The following is a 24,290-nucleotide window of genomic DNA, read 5'->3' on the forward strand; positions in this document are numbered from 1 at the left end:
GAAATGTAAGTCCTGCTTTCAAATAGATGTGACCTACCAAAATTTTTTATGTTGTTATGAAGACTTTTAACAGGAACATTGACAAATTTTTTACAGAAACACACATGTAATGAACGGAGAGAATGGTGACCATACTAATGGAAACAGTGGCTACGAGTCGTCCAGCCCAGGCGCTACGCCTACGCGGCCATCACAGCCACCAATGCTGAATGGCCACGAGGAAGATGAAGGACATCATTCACCACCAGAAAGTAGGTCACAAGACGATGTCACACCTTTAACATGATAATCAGTTCCAAGTTAAGATGACTGATAATGATACAGATAGATAATGAGATGATATGGAAATAGATTTCAAGCCAGTGAAAGTACCAAAAAAATCTCCATTATGCATAAAAGGTGCCACATGGAAGAAAGTCTGAAAAGAAAAAACAACATGAAATACTATCTGGTTGAAAGGTGGCCACATCCCATAGTTTGGTAGAGGTGATAAAATGAAATGATATGGTTAAAAGATGGCCACATCCCATAGTTTGGTGGAAGTGATAAAAATGCTTTAGAAGATAAACACTTTCTGTGTTGAATCTGGTTGTAGGCATTAAGAGATCCCCTGGAAGGTTTTGTAAATTTATTGGTATATTTTTTGTCTTGTAAAGGTCCATTGTACCAGAACAACCCCTCCTTCCAAGAAACAGTGGCCCTGTCCCCACCTCAGGTCGACAGTAAACCAGAGGAGGAGGTGGCTTCACCTCAGGTAGAGAGTGAGCCTTCTGTCACGGAAGAGCAGATGTCACCCGCACAGCAGCAGGAGGAGGTCACAATCACACAGGCAAGCTTACTAGACTACAAACATAACCTCAGTATAAATTTCTACTAAGTTTGGCACAGTTATGATCAAATTGTATTGATGAAACTTGTTGAATATCATTGATTTTTAAAAATTGACTTACCATAAATTTATTTGAAAAGGTAGCCAGGAAAAAAAGGAGTTGTAAAATATTTGTATAAAATGAATGCTAACTTCACTTTGTCCAGGCCGAGGAAACCAAAGAAAGAGTTGATGAAATTTCTCAGGAAGCTACTGACACACTGTCACAGGAAGTGCCTGATAAGGTAACTCCAGACGATGCTCCTGACTATCCACCTCCTGCGGTTCCCTCTAATCCTCCTCCTCCAACAAGTGATTCACCTGTCATGCAAATGAAAGAGGAAGAGTCATTACCTTCAGAAGAGCCAGAACCAAAAGCAGAAGAACCCTCAGTGCAAGCCCCGGTGTATGATATTGTGCCATCACCAGCAGAAGTCAAACCAAAAGAGGAGGAAGAGGATGCAAGTAAATTCGATGATGACAATTTGTATGAAGTGCCAAAGTCCAACGCACCAGTTGAGGAGAAACTACCAGAAGGAGCCCGATATAAGGTTAACACTTCGTTCTCTGACAAAATGTTAAGACACTCCAGTGGCATCTCAATAGTGATATTTTTCTTGTATCTTCATTGTTTTATTGAAAACAGAATGTTGGAATTACAAGCCATATTTTTTTACTGATGATTAGGTTGGAGTTACAAACTTAATTAAATTTAAGATATTACTTCAGGTGAATGTTGTCAAGTTCTTCCTTCTTCTTTCCTGCAGTATTCATTTCCATTTCACATTTTATACATCTATAAAAAAGACCTGTGGTGTTGTGGTGTAATGATAGGTCAACTTATATCTGTCGATAGCAGTAGGTCGTCTGCATATTTTCAATTGATAACTATCACAATAATTCATTCAACAGTTGTTAATGATAGTTTTTTTCAACTAAACAAAAGTGTCGCTTAAAAGCAAGATTTTACACTGAATTATTGCTGAATATCTCAGTTTGTGACACCTTCATTCTGTAAATAGCTGTATGTGATCCTACCTTTATTAAGACAAGTATATATATATGTCTTAACAAGACTTACAATGTCTGAAGTGTATCAAGTTTCTGTTAAAATCAAACAATTGTGTCATTGTTGAATTAATTATTCAGCTTTAACAAGAAGAGAATGGTCTAAAATAAAGAAGAAACCAATTGTGAATTTATTGTAAAACTAAGGCTTCTATAAGAAAGAATTGTACAGTCTTGGAGTCCAGCTGTGTAGGAGTTTCACTAGAGATATCAAAGAATAGCATGTTTATGTAGGAGATAAATGATATAAACAAGGTGTACAAAATATTACAGTGCAACATACTGGATTGTATAAAAAATCGTAAATAAATTTCTCAACCTTAACATTTGCTAAATTGAGCATTCTAATACATTTAATTGGTAAGTGACTTTTTTTCTGTGTTAGAAAAACCTATAGCTAATGTAAAATTCTATTGTTTTATCACAATAGTCACTGGACCACGTAATAATATCACATTAGTAATTTTACTGTTGCAATACTATGGTGGTAGCTTTTGTTGCATAAATAGACACCCTTACTGTAAGAATTATATTTTGTTGATAGGTTGTGACGACTCATTCCTACACGAGAGAGGATGATGATGAACTCAGCTTTGAGAAGGGTGATCTAATATATGTGATGGAATACAATGGCCCTGAGGAATTGGTGAGTAGATCTGGTCCGAGAATGGGCAGTACTTGAGGATTGACATTTTTCCTCTGTCTACAACTAACAGGAGTGACTGATTATATTTTTCTCGAATGCTTTCGAATGATGTTGTAATTTACCAGTTAGTGTTGTTATTTATGATTAGTGTTTTTATTTACGATTAGTGTTGTTATTTACGATTGTTATTTACGATTAGTGTTGTTATTTACGATTGTTATTTACGATTAGTGTTGTTATTTACGATTGTTATTTACGATTAGTGTTGTTATTTATGATTGTTATTTACGATTAGTGTTGTTATTTACGATTGTTATTTACGATTAGTGTTATTATTTACAGTTAGTGTTGTAATTTACCGGTAACTATCATAATTTAACAGTTAGTATTGAAAAAATAACCTGTTATACAGTATTTTTATATATAATTATGAAAATTGCATTGTCATTGCTCTGAATGTGTTGTTTTCCTGCAGGATGATGGGTGGTTGATGGGGAAGAAAAAGGTTACAGGTGAAATGGGTGTCTTCCCGGAAAACTTCACAAAACGTGAAAATTGATTCACTTTCACTGAAACTCTACTCACTGCAAAGGTTCTAACTGGCCAGTCAACTGAAGTCAATTTCAGGAGAAAGTGTCATGGTTTGAGATCTCCCAAATCGGGGGAAAGAATGAAGATATAAGGTTGAAGATATCAGAAGGATTATCTGCCTTGGATTAAATCATGTGCTATACTGAGTCAAAACTATTTTGTGTTCAACATTGGCATATTTGATAAGAGAGAAAATCTATGATTAGAGTGATCAGTGTTTGTTCCTGTCATACATTCACGAAAGATGTTCAAATTGATGTCGCAAGTATGTTACTGACTTGAGACAGAAATATGCAAAATAAAGCAAAATGCTCTCTTTTCATTGAATTAAATATATACCGTTCTGTGTTCAGAACTGTTCTACAAATTCCTACATCAACATCATGTCTAGTATTTCCTAGTACAAATCTATTGTGCCTGATTTGGTACTGATATCCGACTTCTAAAAAGTTCCTTCGTATATCATTAGGCTTTGAATTACCACAGTGGTGCTTAAATATCTAAACCAGTGCTGTAATGAAATTATTAATTAAGTATAGTTTATTAAGTATCAATGCCGTACTAAATATTACAGGGATGAAACACAGGGTATTTTTGATCAGCAAGATAACACAGGTCAAATTATGTGTATAGTAGAGCCAAATAACCATGGTTAATTACAGGCTATGGTTTTATCATGGTTATGCTTTCGCTTGTGGTGACCCAAAATTAAAATACTCACAGATAAGGGTACTGTATCTATAAATCAAGGCAATTGTGTTCATGAAGTCTGATTAATGTATAAATACAGTGAATCTGTCTGAAATTAGACACGCTATGTATGATGCAATCTTTTGGATAGATTAGACTGGAGGATGGAATACATGAATCTTGTTTGGTTTCTATGTAATCAAGAGTCAGATAACACAGATTTCACTGTATGCATTGCAAAATCATATTTTGTTTTAAAAAAACAAACAAAAAACACCTGTAGGCAAAATATTACTGTTATGACAATATTTTGCTGATTTTTTTTGTTCTGATAGTTTTTTTGTTTAGATAATGTTGATGGAAATTTAGAGATTCATTGAGATCGATCCATTGATTCAAACAACTGAACTGTGCCACAATATTGATAATTTGTATAAGTTGATCCATGCAGGTCTATAGACAAATAATTAAGATGGTCTCCATGGACTCTGAGGTCCTGGGATAGAGTTAAGATGGTCTCGATGGATTAGGAGGTCCTAGGGCGGAGTGAAGACTGTCCCCATAGACCCAGAGGTCCTGGAAAAGAGTGAAATCAGTCTCCATGGGCTTTTAGGTCCTGGAATGGGGTTGAAATGGACCAGGGGCACATAGGACTATATTCAGTGTAATACTACATAGGTGACATTAGATCCACACTGAAATGTGTATTCAAGGTGACACTATATTAGTTATGTGCAGAGTTTACTTAGAGCTCACTCAACAAGCGTCAAGTTCTAGACTGTGTGCCTTTTTACTCAGAGCTGTAAAACTATGAGCCTTCAAGAGTAGATGATTCTTACACTAGTTAAATATGAAGACAGGAAATGAACTACAGGGGGAGATAGAAAATATACCGCAATTATGGGATGGGGATGTAAAGAATTTACAGCAGTTGAGGGGTGGAGATGGAGATGCAGGGGGTTAGGATGCTGACAAGCTTAAACATTAGAGATTTACTCCTCATACTAAGGTAATTCTAGACTAGCCACCGAGGTATTTGATCAAAGGTGAGAATATTTGTGCAATGTAGTTTTGTATGTATAGATAGATCATCTAAATACTGTACTGTTGGTAGATAAATCTTTTGTGTTAAACTTGACATTATATAATTTGAAATAAAATAATTGCAAATATGGACTAAACTGGATTTTAAACTTAGGGTGGGTTAAACAAATTTGCAATTTATTAGATTTCAAACATGATATCATTAGATCTGTTCCTTGAGACAAAAGAAGTGTCCTTTGCTTTCTTTGTCAAAGATGATATTCCAAGTTCCTTTTGGAATGTTTCACCCTTCAGGTCACATGTACTATTACCGAAAAACCGTATGTAGGTCAATTGGTTCTTCTGCTATCATAATTTATGAAATTGTATGTTAATGTAAATATATGTCATTTCATTTTTTAAAAATTGAAACTTCATGATACAAAATGTATTGGTGTTTTATGATATATACTGAATCACACTACATGTATACCATACTGTTTTTTTTTTTTTTTTTTAATTTTAATAAATTTACTTTCATTTTACATTTATAATGTAAACAAGTTTCATTATGTTTTCATTTTACCTGTTTTGTTGATAGACTTGAATGAATCCTCACCTTCACCAGCGTTACATCGGGGTATGTGATCTAGAATAATGTTCTTCCACACCTTCAGCAGCGTTACATCGGGGTATGTGATCTAGAATAATGTTCTTCCTCACCTTCACCAGCGTTACATCGGGGTATGTGATCTAGAATAATGTTCTTCCTCACCTTCACCAGCGTTACATCGGGGTATGTGATCTAGAATAATGTTCTTCCTCACCTTCACCAGCGTTACATCGGGGTATGTGATATAGAATAATGTTCTTCCTCACCTTCACCACCGTTACATCGGGGTATGTGATATAGAATAATGTTCTTCCTCACCTTCACCAGCGTTACATCGGGGTATGTGGTCTAGAATAATGTTCTTCCTCACCTTCACCAGCGTTACATCGGGGTATGTGATATAGAATAATGTTCTTCCTCACCTTCACCAGCGTTACATCGGAGTATGTGATCTAGAATAATGTTCTTCCTCACCTTCACCAGCGTTACATCGGGGTATGTGATCTAGAATAATGTTCTTCCTCACCTTCACCAGCGTTACATCGGGGTATGTGGTCTAGAATAATGTTCTTCCTCACCTTCACCAGCATTACATCGGGGTATGTGGTCTAGAATAGTTACATCGGGGTATGTGATCTAGAATAATGTTCTTCCTCACCTTCACCAGCATTACATCGGGGTATGTGGTCTAGAATAATGTTCTTCCTCACCTTCACCAGCATTACATCGGGGTATGTGGTCTAGAATAATGTTCTTCCTCACCTTCACCAGCGTTACATCGGGGTATGTGATCTAGAATAATGTTCTTCCTCACCTTCACCAGCGTTACATCGGGGTATGTGATCTAGAATAATGTTCTTCCTCACCTTCACCAGCGTTACATCGGGGTATGTGATCTAGAATAATGTTCTTCCTCACCTTCACCAGCGTTACATCGGGGTATGTGATCTAGAATAATGTTCTTCCTCACCTTCACCAGCGTTACATCGGGGTATGTGATCTAGAATAATGTTCTTCCTCACCTTCACCAGCGTTACATCGCGGTATGTGGTCTAGAATAATGTTCTTCCTCACCTTCACCAGCGTTACATCGGGGTATATGATCTAGAATAATGTTCTTCGTTTTTGTTCTTAATGAAGTTAATTTTTAGCTTCTGATTATAACACTAACACGACGGTTCTTGATAGACCTACACAAAACTGTGACACAACCTTCAGCTATATGATGTAGGTCAGCCATTGGTAGAAGAGAATCTTTCTCACAACTCCCTACCTTTCATTTCCAGTAAACATTAGGCTTGGTGACTTGGGTTACCGAGACACTTTCCTTTCTGAGTGACAATTTCATTACTGAATGATGCAGTGATCATTCCAGGTTCTGTAGGGTATCCTAATTTTGTCCAAGTTGACAACATTCCATTTTGTGAAGTCCTAATAAAGCTGACATCCTACTTCTTACAAGAGATAGGTTGTCCATTTAACTGGTGCCTTTGTTATTTCAAGTCTTCCAGCATAATTGGTATGAAACAATTCCAGTTTTAATATGAAACAGTTACGTATAGTTAATTGTTGGATGTTATATAATGTAGTCTTGCCATTTTATATAATTTTGAAATAGTATGCCTCCACATTGGGTGCAAATCGAGTCAAAAGATTTGTTTTACCTGATCTGTAGAATATGTGTTATGTAGCATAATATGTACAAGACCATAAGACCAGATCATTGATTAAAAGAACATTCTGTTAGTCCTTATTGATATAACCCTGTCTTACACTCTCTTGTTTTACATATGATCTTAAACGGAGAGATTTGACTGGAAACTACTACTGAAGTTAAAGGGTGTGGTTAGGTTATAATACCTTATTACTGATATCACAGAATCGGTGTTTATTTCTGTGAGCCTTTAAAATGTTTAGTTTTAGTAGAGAAATGGAATGACAATGTTAAGCAATAAATTGATGCCAGAGACAAAATTCTCAAATGAAGCGGTCAGGGATTTAAAAATACAAAGTGTCAAAATTAAAAAATTGTACTTTGATGGATACAGTTACTCCAAGCTAGAATAAAAATCTGGTGTTGCTATGCAGTTAAATAAAAAAGAAAAGAAATGAATAGATATTTCTTTTTTTCTCGCGATAACTGATGTGGTAGTGCCTTAATGCTTTTCCTTAATATTGTGGACAGGCTGACTATGATCACTGATGAAATGAAATTAATATAACACTGTGCATGTTACAATATCAAAACTTTAAAGACTATCATGTATGTGTAAAACTTCAGGTATATATTTATATGCAGCAGAATGTTATCCCCATATATATATATAGGCTTACTGTAGCTACTGTTAAGCAATATGTCTGTATTCTGTTATACATACAATAGCTGTATTTATCAAGCAATGGGCCCATATCTGGTGATAAACCCACCCATATCTATTGCATTAAAGTTGAAATGATGACAAATACTGTTCAGTTGTCCTCTTGTAAGCCCACACTATTAGTTTGGCTCAGCAGATTATGTGGTGCCCCCCCCCCCCCCACCAAGGATTAATGCAACACAAATATGGTATGCTCCATTGTTTTGTAATTTGTTACCAGAATTGAGTGCTAATTAAACCAACTTAGATAGGGTCCTGTAGATGTCCTATAGTGTAAATAGATTATCAAATCAATACTCGTTCTGAAAAGCGAATCATAAGTTTCTGATGCACATAATAGTGATACTGGCGTACTTAAGACATTCCAGATATAAGGGAGATAATTCATATTTTTTTATACATATATCAATTATATATGATTTTTATTTGTATACTTGAAATATCTATATATATTTACATGGTTCCATACTTGTTAAAACATAATGTCAAATACTCAATATTACGGTAGATAGATATGGTTTTTTTTCCTCTCAGAAATTTTCTATCTTGAAATTGATGGATTGTATACATAACTATGTACGAGAAGCTACAGGTGCAATATGATTTCATCAGATCAAATCTTGGATTGCAATCTACTTGACACATTTTCTATGGCAGTAAAAGGTAATATGAATCTTAGATTCATTTTTGTGGTATTTATGCATAATGTCAAAAATTTATGTGTTTCTTTGTGAAAATTCAGTTTATACATTATCAACTTTTTTGGTAAACATTTTTATAGGTTGTAAAGTAATAAAAGAAATCATAAATGGAAAATAATGTTGATTTTCCAATCTGCTGTCATTGTTGAAAAATAAACTTTAAATGGTTGATGTGACCTGTTCCAAAATCAGTGAAATTAATTCATGGTTACAATTACTGTGTTATGTAAAAAGAAAAACTACTTTCATGGACAAATTTTCCAAGATCAAGTCTTTTTGTAAATATTCTTTGTTGAAATAATTTGCTTTATAAATAGTGTATGCTTGGTCTATACCATACATTCATTGTATAAATATTGGAACAATGTTGTTTTGAAAATATTGTAAAGTTCTATTAACAAATACATGTATTATGATTATCATCCCCATTTGACAAGTTATTTCTTATTGTGTAAGGAATATCATTGGAACTGATCTTTTTCGAATTTTGAGAAATGTGAAGCATTTGTTTTGATTCATGCAGTTGAAAGAAATATGAAAATAGGTACTGCCGAAACTTTCTTTGTTGACAGTAGTGGTAAAGACAGAATTTCTGCTCCATCAACACATTGTAAAAACTTTTTAAACATTTTGAAATAAAAAAAACCTACTTACCTTTCCTTGTATTTTTGGTTTTTTTGTTTTTTTACTGGATCTCACAAAAACATGAGCGATTGGTGTAATTGTGATGTATATAGACATCTGGAAGAGACTGGAAACAGTGATATCAGATTTTGTCTGTTCTGTATCCTATGTGGTCTTGCTATATAACTTTATCTTAAAGGTTCATTATATTTAATAAAATCTTCATCAACAGTAATTTGTATAGAAAATCTACTTGGAATTGTAAGGTGATCATACAAACATAAAATCTGGAGTTTAAATGTTTAAGTCCTGAGTGTAAAATATCAAAGTAAAGCAACTGCTATGTATCATTTTCATCAAGTCCTTGTTGGTGTTTAGGTATAACTATTTTGTTGTGGCTGCATCAAGGACTCTACCATCTTGGCATAGCTCTTGTAGATTTGTAACTCACCTTTGTAATATCCATTACATTAACTACTTATTTTCAATAAAATATTTATTATTATGTCTTGTTTGTGTTGTCTTCACAACCGATAGAAGAATAATTCTCATGATCTCTCTTACTTGTTCCTAATCATTTATTACATCAAATGAAGTTTTGTTAAATTTTAGAAAGTGTTTCCCAACCACAACTAACAGTAACAAAATGTCTGAATCGAGGTACACATAGTGAAATCTGATGAAGAACTATCCTTGATGACATATATGTAATCCTTGATTGACAAGATTATTAACAGCAGCCAAATGCTTGATTATTGTATCTAAAAAGGGTGTGGGTCGTTGAAGTCAAAGCCATTCAAAACATCATGGTGTGATAAAAAATAAGTCCAAAACATGAACAAGAGATCCCAGAGGGTCATCATCTCGTGATAGTGGGCTAAAATATACAACAGTATTCAGTATTGAATCACTGTAATCTTGTGCTTATAATGATATATACAAAGTAGGACGAATGTCTGGGATGTATACTTAACATCGACTAACCATTTAAAAAAAAAATTGTTGTGGGATAGAGATGCTGGAGAAACAGCATTGGCTTCGTTGTTACTTGTACCCAGTGAGATAAAACTAAAAACAAACCATAACAACTGAACAGTTACTGATACATTTATTTTACATATGACGAAACATTCACTAATGATAATAGGATGTACAGACATATAAAAAAATCTCAATGCCGTGTATGGCACGATCATCAACAAATACTGACATTACAATGACCATGAAAACTGATGAAGAATGTTTTAGTTACTTTTGGATCTGCCTGATATAACAACTGTGGGTCTTTTGATTTATTTAGAATGACCAGTCTACCATAATTTGGAGATGAACTTTATCGGATCTGTGACTGAATCTTAGCAGATCTGCGACTGTTTACAACACAAGACTTTTTAAAAGTATTTTCCAAGCCTCAACAGTAAACAGCTTCAGACTACTAAATGAACAGTATTTCATTCGCATACATCTTTGATCTAACTTGTCAAACTTTACTGACTGTGATGAACAACAGTTGGCAGTACATTTTACATCGTGTATGTTGATCCCTCCTTAACTGGGTAAAATTGCACTATTTCTATATCCCCAACTACAAAGCAACATTAAGACTATCATAATTATGTATGAAAATCTGTCTTGATAAACATGTGACCAGTAGAAAAATAAAATGCCAAAATGCTTTTAAACACTTTTATATACAACCAAACCTGATCAAACTTTTACATTTTATTTCCAACATGTTTATCTATGTAACACTTAATAATTTAATAAAATATTTCTCTTTGTCTAATGAAACAGATTCATTATCAAAGAAAACATGATCATGGTCCTACAGTAGAATGGAGAAACCCAATCCCACCAGACTGTTTATGGCTGCCAAAGATTTAATATTGTGTGGCGAGTTGTATATGTGATGATATTCAGATTGACAAAAGAAACTGAACTATGATGAATTTTCATGACTTGTCAGGTAATGACTAAAATTTGTCACCACTGTCAATGACAGAAAGAAATGCCTCTGTTCAAAATACATTTATACTTAACAGTCAAAAACTGTCATTGGTCTCGCATCTCCACACATTCTCTCCAGCTGCCATGCACAACATGTCTTAAACAAGATCAATGAATCAGATCTTAAATATCTTCCTGTTGGTAAACGTTTACTGAACACATTCCTACACCAGAGCACCTTCACTTCACATACAGTCACAATATTAAGTCCATGGTTGGTGGTCATGGTTTTGGTATGGCAGGAGAAGGAGAGTCAGTTACCATTGGCTCTGAATCACTTTGTGTAGATGGTGCTGAAAGAAAAATATCAATAAATCAATTGTGGTGATTTTTCTTTGCAACTTTTTCAGAACTTTGGTTTTATTTCATGGCATTTCTTCTTTGAGGCTGACAAATAATACATTCCTCTGGGACATCAAACCTTTCTGATGTTGTGCATAAAATCGTAACAGGTAATTAGCTGCTGCACTTATGTTTTTTGAGAATTTGAAATTGCAAAGGTAACCTTTGAACTTGGTATTCTGAAAAATGATTTCATTTTCTTCTCATACTTGACATTGATATCATCAACTTTGACTGAAATCCCATGGAAACAAAATTGCCAGTTTGAGGACATTAATCCTGAATAATTGGGACCACAACGTGACAGGGGAATGACAATAATTACATTATTCTCTTGACCTTATGGAACCCACTTCACAAAGTTTATATAGAATATCTGCCAAAACACATACTGTTAAATAAGTCCAAAGAAAACATGACATTTCACAGTACACAGTATAACATACCTGGAGATTCGACACTGCTTGGTTTTGTTGGGGTAGCAGGCAGGTGCATGCTTTGTGGGGGCAGTCCCTGCGTCAGGGTCTGTGGAGGAGGTTGTGGACTTTGGCTCTGTGATGGTGCAGGGAATGAAGGTGCGGGGGAGCCTTGAGCAGGCTGATGAGCCTGTGGTCCCTGTGGTGCCATTGGGGAGCCAGTCATTGGATAACTCTGTCCTACAGCTGCAGCCAGGGACGGCGTGGAGACTGGTGCTGCCCCAGAACCTGCTGGGCCTCCTGATCAATCAGATTGGATAGATATAAACAAATGACATTAATAATCATGCTGACATAATTAACAAACTGTCAAACTTTTTGAAAATAAAAGATTGTAATGAAGTTTAAAAAATGATACTTCATTAAACTACGGACACAGATCAGTCATTGTCAAAGGCTCAGAGATACATAAATACAAATAGAAAAACATCCAACTGTTTACTTCCATTTAAATTGTCATGAAAAATTTCAGGAACAATTTACATTAAATGGTTTTCAAAATATGAAAATGTTTCTACCTTCAGATTTTGTTGGTTTTTTAAGTATCCTAAAATAAATGTGTGTTGTATTTATCTGATGTCTATGTCAACAACATTTTGAAGCAGATTTTAGTCAATAAATATATCACTATATAATCATCTAAACAAGAACTCTTTACAGAAGGTTTTAGTACTCTTGAAGTCATACCTTGTTCTCCAGCCTGTTGTGCAGATTGCTGCTTTTGCTCTGACACAAGCTGCTGCATGGCGATCTGTCGGGCTCGATGTTCAGCTGCGCGAATTTGTTCATTATGGAACATTTGTCTTTCCTGTAACAACTGCTGACGCTGGAACTCCAGCTACAACACAATACAGTTCATATGTTTAGTTATCACCTTTCATTGGACATCAGATGACATTATCTTCTTTATATGGTAATGTCAGTAACTTAAAAATATTGTTTAAATTCTAAAACAGGTAACAGATGAGAATGATCCATGAGAGAGACATTAGATCAGAGCTGTCAGCATAGTGGCTGAAAACACCAGATCATATCTCATAGCAATATCAAGATAGTCCTCATTTTACATCTGAGAAGTAAGAACTGTTGTAAATGAGAATCAGCACAAGGTTTTCAGATATTTTTATCCTCAGACCTACTCTGACAACCCTCTCAGATGTTTTATCATAAATATAGCCTTCATGGTAATGCCAATAAAAAGTTAGATAATTGGGATGTAAAAAAACAGTCTGAGATACGACAGCACTACAGCTATTTAAACATTAAATAGATGATTTTTTTTCAGCACAGAGTGGCTAGCTCATTAATTTATTATAGCTAGTATATATTCTCCACAGTAAGATTTTTATGTTGAAGAAAGCCAGGAACATGAGAATGAAGTCACTTACTGCATCCCTTTCTCTGTCCATGATGGTCTCTAATTCCTCAAAATGACGAAGCTTGATTTCCAGCTTCTTCATTTGTGTCTCCACTAGCAGAGCTACCAGAGATTTGATCTTACGCTCTTCCACTGCTGCTAAGTGCTGAAATAAAATAACGTTAAACGTAATTGCCATGCAGACACTTAAAACAATTTTATTAACTTTTACTGTCACAGAAGCATTTTACTTTAAGAAAAAAATTTAATGATTATCTTAACAGAAAACACTTAATCATTTAAGGTCATATTAGCATTATCAAAATCTTTATCAGTAATGAGTTTCAATTATAGGAACCTTCATAAATTCAAAATAATCCCATATGTTTTTGTAAAAGAGATGTTGTTTTTCTAAGTTAATCCTCATCAATTAACCTATTTACAAACAGTATAGTGCCTGTGGCAGCAGCCATTAGAGGATGTGAGGCAAAGTTAATCAACAATAAATCTTAGAATATGACATCATGCCAAATGACAACTTTATAAATTGGAATTCAAATTATATGTTTGACAGCCTACTTCGACAGACATGCCTTTACTTTGTTTAAAATTGAATAAAAAAAAATATGCATGTTGCATTATCTCAAACTTCATCTTAATGTCCACTTAACATACATGGCCACTTTACCACCAGACTATATACCTTAGCCTTGACAGCAGCTGATGCCAGTGCAGATGCTGCGGCTGTAGCCACATTGCCATCAGCTTTCCTCTTCGACATCTCCACTTTTGTTTCGTCCTCTTTCTTTTCATCTGTGCCTTCCTTTGATTTTTCCTCCTCATTCTCCTTTGTCTCCATCTTCTCCTCATCACCTGTCTTTTCCTTCTCCTCATCTATCTTTTTCTACAAAAAAAACCCTTTCTATAAGAAATATATTTTCATTGATCATGTTTTCATTACTGAATTTTTGCTTTAGAAATTTTCCCCTCAGTTCTAAAGAATCTAAAAATTTGTATTGACCAATAACACACCTCATCTTTCTTTTCCTCGGATTCTGATTCTTTTGTTGCTTCCTTGTCTTTTGCCTTGTCGTCTTTCTCTACCTTATCCTCTTTTTTCTCTGTCTCATCTGTTTCCATGGCTTCCTCAGTCTGAAGGTAAAATGTTTAATTGTCATGACTCTAATCACAAAAAGTTTCTTTTATAGAAAGTATTCCTGTGTGACAGCACTATATATAAAACTTCTGGTACAACATAATTACAGTGACAAATACAGACAATTTGGACAAAAAAATTACCTTTGCTGATGCAAACTGGGAGTATTGAAAACTTCCAAGGATTTACGATTTTGTACAATATCACATAGACTACTACAATGGAAAGTTGAATTTTGCTTTTATATATCAGAATTTTCTTTTCATATCTAAAGAATAGTATCAGAGATAAGTTAAAACATCAAAACTTTATGAAGATTAGTATCCTTTGTTATTCATCAGAAATAAAGAATAAAAAATTTACTGTTCTGAGAAAAAACAAAAAACGATCACTGTGAAATAAGAGAAAATGACAAAAAATAACCTTTTCTTTGTCCTTTTCTTCTTCATCTTCCTTTCCATCCTCTTTCTTCCCTTCAGACTTTGAATCTTCTTCTTTTTCTTTGTCCTCAGATTCTTTTTTCTCATCTGATTCTGAAATATGAAGGATTGAAATAAAACACAAATCAACTGATGCAATCAAAATATTTCTCTAAATATGTCTGAAAGATGATTGCTTGGTTTATCAACATGGGACAATTTAAGGTTAGGGCTCCTTATTGCATCTAGCAGCTACAGAACTCATTAAACAGGAGGACTGTTGCATGTCATCAAGAACAATCAGGGTAAAGTGTCTTGTACAAGGACACAACCATGTCAGCATGGACCTATTTGTTTCTCAGCTTTCTTGAAAGAAAGTTCACTGAACTCGACTTGTTGTTGTGATAAATAACCCAGAATACACTGCATCAGGCACAGGACCCAGATTATAGGAGAAAACATGTACTGCAATAAACAAAATCCTTTATGTGCCCTCCATTTAAAAGACAAAACTTATTTATTGCCTGCAAGAACATTGTCTGGTGTCCATGCTAATAAGGTATTCACTATTTAAAAGGATATAGTAAAATATGTTTGTAGGATCTAAACTTGTCTGCTGAAAGAATGTGTTTTGTGTAAAAAAGAAGTTGAACTGGTTTGACTGTAAAAAAAAAGAGACAATTGGGAAACTTAACGATGATATAACACACTTAATATAGATGTTTGTCATAATCTATCAGTCATTGGACCACCTATAAACTGCTTGAAGCCTATCACAGTAAAAGTTGTCAATGAACCAGGATGGATGACATGTGTCACTCACCTTCCTTAGACTCCTCTTTCTCAGCAACAGTACCAGCAATGCCACTCTTCTCCAGACCAAAAACAGCATCCACAGCCTTACCCTCCTTCGCTGCCTCTTCCACCATCTTAACATGGGCATGTGTTAGAGCAGGGGGGACTTCATCCTTCATTTTAGCAAACTCCTCTGTTCGCAAGATGTGAATATGTTATACACAAGATGATATCAACAACCAAATAAGCATATCTAGTGTGTATTATCACAGCTTTCAAACATCAGAAATAGTCCTTTAATAATGTCAATAGGCAGTCCATAACAGAAATTGCAATCTTGAAAATTATGTTAATAATCTCTGGGAAAATGAATCTACCGAGTGAATAATACCTTTTTTTTAATTCAAAATATGACTAAATTTCAAAAACTTTATATCACAGTTTGGCTTAAGTTAGACAAATTTCACCATAACCATCAAATCATGTCTCCAAATTATAGACACAGCTACTTAGTCAATAAGGAGTGTAACAAAACACATGCAATTATGTACACTTTGCTTCAATAACGCAAGAGGAGATAACACTAGACAAAGGATCTGTACTTACCTAGGGCAGCCTTAGCCGCAGCACTGGCCACACGTGGGTCTACCACAGACGCAATAAAAGCCACAGTAGACATGATAGGGTTACCACTTTGGGAAAAGGGTATGGGCTGGAATGCCAAAGGTCCTGTAACGACAAAAAATCAAAAGTTACAGCATAAATATACACACAATTTTTTAGAAAGATCCCTTTATTTAAATAGGCCAGTTGTCTTTAAGTATTCAGGTAAAACCCACCCAAGAAGACAATATCCTGTTAAAACCAACAGTTTGAATTTTTTTACCATAACAATGAAATAAGTCCTATACTAATGTTAGGATGCTTTCTTTTTCAATTGAAATTAGCTTAGTTTGATTTTCACATTTCCGAAAAGTCAATGGGGCTGAAATTGTGAGTCAAAATTTCAGTTAACTTTTGCAATATCTATTTTGTTTTTATTTCTATGAGGCACTCATTTCAGTGCTTATTTGATGGGGATCCTGAATTCCCGGAACTTTAAATAAAAGATGAATGTCCATCATACAACACATCATAGAGAAAAACATACCCAGATGGCCAAAGTCCTCTTCCAGGAAAGGATCCTCAATCGGAAGCCTGAGAAAGTGTAGGATACACTCGTCCTGCGTCCGACTACCTACATGTTCCGAGACCTTGTTCCAGTCATCCTTATACATCTCGAGGGCCTCGAGTAACAGGAGGGTCTCCTGATCTGTCCACTCACGGGAACGAGTGGCAGCACCCTTGTCCTATAATATATCGTTGTTGACAATTATGATCATGGCATTTTTCAATTTTCATTTTTTCTTGCCATAAAAATCTCAAAATACTGTGGATCAACCTACTTTATCTGATATAATTCTTAACTTCCAAATCTCTCAACAAGCCCTCAAAATTTCATCCATTTGAAAGTTTACCTTCAGTGCCTTTTTAGCATAAATGTCCATCCTAAGACTAAAGTTTGATAGCTCCTTCTTGTCATCCCCTTCTCGTTCCTTGTCCTTATCGCCATCAAAACTGACTATCTGTTTGGCTGCTGATGGCTGGTGGGGACATATAAAAAAGCTCAGTAAACAATAAACAGTCAAAACAGTTGATCAGAATTCTTTTTATGTTGTTGTGCTATGTACAAAATTGAAGGGCTCTATCAGCTGTGCTTTGATCTTAATAAAGCTTCGGATTTTTCTGAATGAATATTTTTGGAGGATTAATTTTCTTTTCATCAGTACTGGAGTACACATGGATATCAACATCTAAATTATTTGAGAGAATTGGATATATCATTTATACAACACTATCATTATTACCTGATTGATCTTCGGTGGGTTTGCTGGGGCTAGACCTGATGGTGTGTCAGCCATAATGTGGAAATGAGAGGTTGGTGGAGGTCCCATGGCTGATGGTTTGTTATCAGCGTCCACCTGATAATTTAGCAGTCCCCATTGTTCTAAGAAAGCATGCACTCTGTAAGGAAATATACATTTAATGTGATTGGTTTCACAGCTATTGGCATAGAAATGATTGTCAAGTTCTCAACAATTGTTTTGAAAAATGTCTGACTGAAAAAATATCAAGACATACTACACAACTGCCTTATTGCCTCAAAAACTTTGTAACCTTCAACTGACTTTGAGAAATATGAACAGAACTGTACTTTGTGTTTGAACTTTTATAATAGTTTAGTCTACAATTACCAATATGTAATATATATTGTAGACTGTGTGTACCAATATGTAGATTGTGTGTAATAAGTCGCAAAATCATTTAGGAATATCAAAGACATACAGAATACCCTAGCTTTGTGTAATATAACTCTTTACAGAAGACAGCATCACATGATATAACTTCCTGTTGCAATAAACAAAATTTACTATTAAATGTACTCTACATCTTCCCATGTCAAAATGGTCCTACCTCATTATTGCACACACATCACCAGCCAGATTTCTCCTACATGCAGTGCTGGTCAGGTACTCAGTGGGGTTGAGACGGTACGTGTCAATCATAAAGTTCCTGTAGGCCATGTATCTATAAACAGTGGCAGAAACAGGTTTTTAAAACTAAACTTGCAAAAGGTTTTACGATACTTAATCAATATGTGAAGTTTGAGCAAAATCGGATGAGAAATAAAGTTTCTAGAGTGATGACAAAAAGCGAATATATGTACGTATGTATGTACGAAATGCAACAACCTCTTAGCGGTCGCCACGAGGGGATAAATTAACGTCCATAAAGACTTCTGTTTGATAAAATCATACAGAAAAGCTATTTCTTTGTCCTGTAATAAGCCCGGCCCTTAACTTTAAGTTAGAGGTAGTTTTATTGTCCCATGGAAATATTACAAAGAAAATCAATTCATTGATAAGACCTACATTTCTGGTGTCTTTGACTTATTTTTGCTATTGAAGAACTCCGGTAATGCACGTTTCTCGATGGAGTGGATACCGTTGTAATCAAACCAGGCTGAGTAGCTTGGGATAATGATGTGGTGGGTCTGTTCTGTCACATTGTCTTCCTCCTCCTCCTTGTCCTTTGGTACTTCCTCTTGTGTTTCAACTGACTCAACCTTACCCTCGCCCTCAGGGAACTGTTTTATAAATACAAACCAAGTCACCAGCCCTTAGTTTATTTCTATGAGTTTGAATGCTGTGTGATAATATTCCATTCAGTTAACTTCAAATCACAAAGACCTGACCATAAACAACATAATTTTCCCAGTACTGTATCTATATCAGAATATCCGAGAATATCTATCAGCTTTTCCTTGATATTTTGATAGGGTCTGTCAATTATCTGTACTTACCTTGTCATTGGTCTCTTCATCAAGGTCCATCACAGTACCACCTTTGATTGGCATGTTTTCTGAGTCTTTTGTACTGCGTGAGCTGCTGGCTGTAACACACAAGGGCATCATACTCACCATTTCATCTCATACTAAAATTTTATTTAAGAGTTCAGTAACTTGAAACTCAGTTTTTCCTCTCTTTCTATTCTGGCTAGTGCTATTATTCAAAATCTATGGCAGGCTTCAAAACACTTGGTTTTTTTCTTTCTTTTCTTCTTTTTTCTTTGAGAAATATAAAACTGTCCTCAACTCTAGAATGCTACAGAAATAAAGTTTGTATAAACCTGAGTAATGTTATCAGCCACAAATTTATGATATTGTATCATCAATTAATTCAAGAGTACCCCTGTCAGACAAAAAAATATTATGAATAGTAAATGATTACGTTGTTTGGAGAGTTGAACTTCTTGAATGTTGGTTTCGGGTGATGGGTTGTCCATATCTTTGGTTAAGTCTTCATCATCTTCATCTCTTGTGTTTTTCTTTTTTGTGGACCCAGGGGCAGTGGAAGTTCGCCCACTGAAAATTTTTACCACATTTTTCAGTATTCTATTAATCATTCCTGATATTTTCCTTATCAATAAAATTTCTTTTTTTATCATTGAAATAACAAGATTGGAAACTAATTAGGAAAGCATTAAGTTCTGTTGTAAATCACTCTGCTGAAAAATTCTGGGAAGCACAAATTCAGAAAAAGTAACACAATATATACAAATATATATCCCATGGAACTTTTCAAGCTACAAGCAATTAAATCAAAACATTTTTATTTTCTTTAGTAACTAACCTCTTGCGTTTCTTCTTCTCTATAACTGGTGGTGAGGGAGAACGTTTCCTCTTGGTTTTTTTGTCCCGTTTTTCTCGTCTGTCACTGTCCTGACTAGGAATCAACTGTAAGACCAATAGTATATCTAATAAGTTTAAATTAAGGAGACTCTCTTGATGTAAGTCTGATTCAGTCTTTTCATAAAATATTTGTAGTTCTTTGTTACATAAATTTAAGAAAAGCAACTGAATGTCAACAAGAATAATAGCAATCCATATTATGAAAGTCTAGTTCATAGCACTTTTTAGCAGTGCATAAGTGGTGTTTTATATATATGGTCTAAATTTACAGTCACTAAAGTGTTCGAGTTCAATGAATAATTTTCATAAATACACATACGATGAAACTTCTGCAGGTGAAATCATGCAAATGCATAGACAATAATTTTGAAAAAAAAAGGATTAATTCTCATTATACAATTAGTTGATGACCATTCCTGTTTTTCTTAGCTTCCACAAGACGTTTCAAGAAGATGACCAATTTTTAAGTATTTCAGTAAGCAATGACCATGGTATCACGATAACTTCCTCTAAAGTCAATTGACAGTCTGGTGTAATTATTACACTTACATCTTCTACAGTCATCTTAATTATCTTGGTTTTCTTACTCCTCTTCGTTTCAAACTGAAAAGAAAATTTAATGTACGTGGGTGTTAGCTTAAATGCTAATAAAAATATAAATCATCATTGGTTGTCTCTAGTTTTTCACTTGATTAGCTGATGGAACTTCTTGGTAATTTCTCAAAGAGAAGAGCTCATGAAAAGAGAGTGGATAAACCCATATTGTGTTAACATTAGATATTAAAAGAACATTCAGGGATTTTTGTGTGTTTAATTTTTAGCAATGACTAAATAATGGCAAAAAAGTTAAATTTCTCAAGCGGACAGTCCAGTATTTTTTCAAATAATGTACCATAATTGTTGTAGCTGCTACAGTGTCACTTTACAGTGTATGTAAATACTTTAGTCAGCTGAAATGTGTTGATTTGAGTTATCTATACCTCTAACCTGATGAAAAGTCATTTCATCATATTTTTCTGATCATAAGCCTAATCCTTGAAAAAGTCTTAACACTAAACAGAGGTAAAATTGATTGATGTTTTATTTGAAGTGTGCCAACCTCTTCCTCTGCATAATCCTCTTCATTCATCCACTCGTTGTATTCCTCAAGATCCAAAAGCCATCTAGCTGTTACCTGTACCATTATAAATAATCCACGTTATTCACAAAACAATAGAACAAATAATATCATTTATGATAAGATTGATATTAAACTGAAACCTTATGTTTAAGAGTAACCAATTATATTGCATCAATTTCGTTTTGAGAAAAATGGATAAGATTTTGGTAGAAAACATTTATTAAGCTTTAATCTGTGTTACATTTGATTTTTATCAGTAGTTTTACCTCCCACGGTCCATGATGTGACTTCTCTGGAGGGTCATCCTCCACATGGACATCTATTGCCCATGTGTCATAACTGTAACAGAGACATACCAATTTAGCAATCAAACTTACAGAACAATTGACCTCTCTGTTAACTATCAATTAATATTAGTTGATGAGATTACAGCTTTCTCCATTAAAAAATACTTATATTGCTCTTTGTTCATCTCATACTCATTTGTATATATGGTATATTTCATCAGCTTCATACAAACTACCACCCACAATTACAGAAAATAGTTAAACCTTATACTTTGATTTATATTTCAAATTTAATTCTGAGTTATTGTATTACATCATTTCCATCTTATTCTATTAAGTGCATTCAGACAATTGTATTTTTTTAACAATTTGAAAACTGAAAAATTACTTTGTGTTCTTCTCTGTCATCATTAGAATATTTAAACACAAAATCCAAAAATAAGTTAATGCTGACACAGTCGTTAAGATAGTAGTGTCCCAAAATAACAGACAAACTGATTAAAGAAAAGGTGATAAATATCTTAGTCTTTATATTAGACACTGACCTGTCTGGTAAATACCACCAGTGGATGAGGGCATGTCGGTCTCTTTTCATCACTGGACGGATCCACTCTTCTACACATAAAACAAAATTAATCAATACAATTTGTATCAGATCAAAGTATGAAGTAAATTTTCGTAAATGATATTTGTGGATAATGTACATGAATCATGAAATGAGGAAATATTGGCTCACAAAATGACAAAGAAAAATTACAAGGTTCAATTACAAGAAACAAACAAAAATATTGACAGAAAAATATCCTTTAACCAGAAATAAAGTAATATTCATAAAAACACAATGCAGATTCCATGGTAAACAATTGGATGTAATTCATTCACAAATCCTCACCTAAAGCAAAGATATCTCAAAACTGTTGGCATTCAGCAGTGACTGAAAGATCTCTACCAGTACCCACTAAACAAGATAAATTTGCTGAAATCCTTACCATCCTTATCACTGTTGGTAGGTAGAGAATGAATGATATGAGTGGCATCCTCTGGATCCTCAGCCAGTGTGCCTTGATGACGTTTTATGATGTCCCTTAATTTTGGCATTAGAGATTTGTCAATGTCGGGCTGTAGGAATATACAGGGCATAGTCAAACACTTGTTTTGTACAAGCGACTTTTCAATCTGCAAGAACATTTCAACATTCCTGTCCATTCGTGATGGTGACTGAAAGTCGAATCTTCTCCTGTTAGAGAAAAAAAAAAGAAAGAGAAAACCCTAAATAAAAGAGAACATATGATATAAACATGTGTTATTACAGCTGTTCCAGAAAACCTCTACAACCTACATATATCAGTTGTTGAGACTTCTTTTTTTTTTACTTTGCAATGGATATCATTTTCTCTAAAAGTCTGAAAATATTCCAATATCTGAATTTTTACATTTTCATATTCGTCGTTATTTCATGTATGAAAGTCTTTCTGGTCGAAAACCCATGTATAATATCAAGTATTGATTATAGGTATTGTGTTACAAATAATTTTAACAGCCAAACAGTATTTCATCACCCTAGGTACCATTCTAGATCAGACTTACCATCCTTGATCACTTTTGAACTTATAAACTGCAGCAATGATATGGCACAAAGCTCCACCAGCTTTAAAATCTAAGAAACATTTCATCTGAAAAAAAAGGAAAGAAAATTATTCCAAAATGAACATAGCACTTCAGTTGGTATGACTGCATTTTATTAAAAAGAAGGAAAAATGTTCCTAGTAATAATGACATAAAATTCTTATTTATTAAAACATATTGACACTTTGAATTTATAAATTATCTGACATCTTCCATTCTCATAAAATCAAAATTGGAACTGAAGTAACTTCCAGTTGTCCTCATTGGTTGGACCTACCTTAATATTTCATGCCTACTCTAACCTTTTCATCATTTTTCAAAGAAGCACTCTCAAGTAAGCCCTAAAGATAACACATGTGCAGAAACTAAGCAGAAATCCTTCTTCAAAATTTAGAACTTCTATAAAATCTAACTATGGATGGCTTAAATGAAAACACTTAAAGACAACTGATCTGCTAAAACAATTTAACAAACAAGCCTGTCAGGTTCAGAAAAAAATATCCAATGCCAATAAATGTCATTAAGATGTGATAAATCTACTCCTCCTTTTCAAATCAGAAAGCGAAATAAAATAAACTCGTACAGGTAACTTTGTGAGAGCGGAGTTGCTGACAGATTTTCCAAAAGCATCTTCTTGAAACTGTAGCAACTGGATGACAAGGTTGGCCAAACTTTTATTGGTAGGTGGGTCTGCTTGCGTGTACTGAAAAATACAATAATGTAGTTGAGGACCGAATGTTGTTGTTGGACGACTCGTGAAAGACAAGACAACTCGTCCACATCTCCGGTTCGTTGCTTCAAACATGGAATTATTGTAGCGATACACATTACATATCAAATAGTTAACCATGTAAAATACATCCAGAATGCATTAAATTTTTTGGCCAACATTAAATACATATCGCAACAGTACTAATTATTGTCATAACTGACAGTACAGAGCAACTGACTGCAAAAATTCGAAACAAAGAGATGCCGGCAAAGTTTCATATCGAGAATTGACGATGTAATCAACAGCAGTTTCCATGATATGTATCAAGGGATAAACCTACCTTCTTGCAATTTTTATGAAGCCATGTTCTGACGGAATCGAACTGTGCTATTGTTTCTACGGCCTCGTAAAATTTAACATTAGGAGATCCGTCTTTCTTTCTTTGGACCGCCATCTTGGACAAATTTGGCGTGAGCAGTTCCGCAGCGAATATTTTTCTC

General features: G+C 34.5%; 2 protein-coding genes across 2 annotated transcripts in view; one reads left to right on the forward strand and one right to left on the reverse strand.

The window, feature by feature from the left end:
* Positions 1–4,417, forward strand: part of LOC132557356 (myc box-dependent-interacting protein 1-like) — a 32,519-nt gene extending 28,102 nt beyond the window's left edge. Inside the window, exons 10-14 of the mRNA XM_060221847.1 lie at positions 97–251; positions 657–829; positions 1,036–1,419; positions 2,481–2,582; positions 3,058–4,417. Coding sequence (XP_060077830.1) covers positions 97–251; positions 657–829; positions 1,036–1,419; positions 2,481–2,582; positions 3,058–3,141 — 898 coding nt within the window. The 3' untranslated portion in view covers positions 3,142–4,417. The remainder of the gene's footprint in view (positions 1–96; positions 252–656; positions 830–1,035; positions 1,420–2,480; positions 2,583–3,057) is intronic.
* A 5,878-nt stretch (positions 4,418–10,295) lies between these two features.
* On the reverse strand, positions 10,296–24,244 carry LOC132557342 (SWI/SNF complex subunit SMARCC2-like). Its single transcript, XM_060221830.1, has 25 exons — positions 24,131–24,244; positions 23,662–23,781; positions 23,040–23,125; positions 22,442–22,689; positions 21,998–22,067; positions 21,432–21,504; positions 21,145–21,219; positions 20,595–20,648; positions 19,987–20,090; positions 19,585–19,718; positions 19,158–19,246; positions 18,727–18,941; positions 18,269–18,382; positions 17,662–17,818; positions 17,272–17,397; positions 16,905–17,103; positions 16,361–16,483; positions 15,783–15,947; positions 14,964–15,073; positions 14,417–14,536; positions 14,088–14,288; positions 13,416–13,550; positions 12,715–12,865; positions 11,998–12,267; positions 10,296–11,502 (listed from the first exon to the last, which is right to left on the reverse strand). The coding sequence occupies exons 1-25, from the start codon at positions 24,242–24,244 to the stop codon at positions 11,432–11,434; spliced, it is 3,324 nt and encodes a 1,107-aa protein (XP_060077813.1). The 3' UTR covers positions 10,296–11,431.
* Positions 24,245–24,290: the final 46 nt, after the last annotated feature.

The sequence above is a fragment of the Ylistrum balloti genome, unplaced genomic scaffold, assembly GCF_031769215.1.
Source record: "Ylistrum balloti isolate Yb309-2 unplaced genomic scaffold, AGI_CSIRO_Ybal_v1 Utg370662, whole genome shotgun sequence".
NCBI classification, from domain to species: Eukaryota; Metazoa; Mollusca; class Bivalvia; order Pectinida; family Pectinidae; genus Ylistrum; species Ylistrum balloti.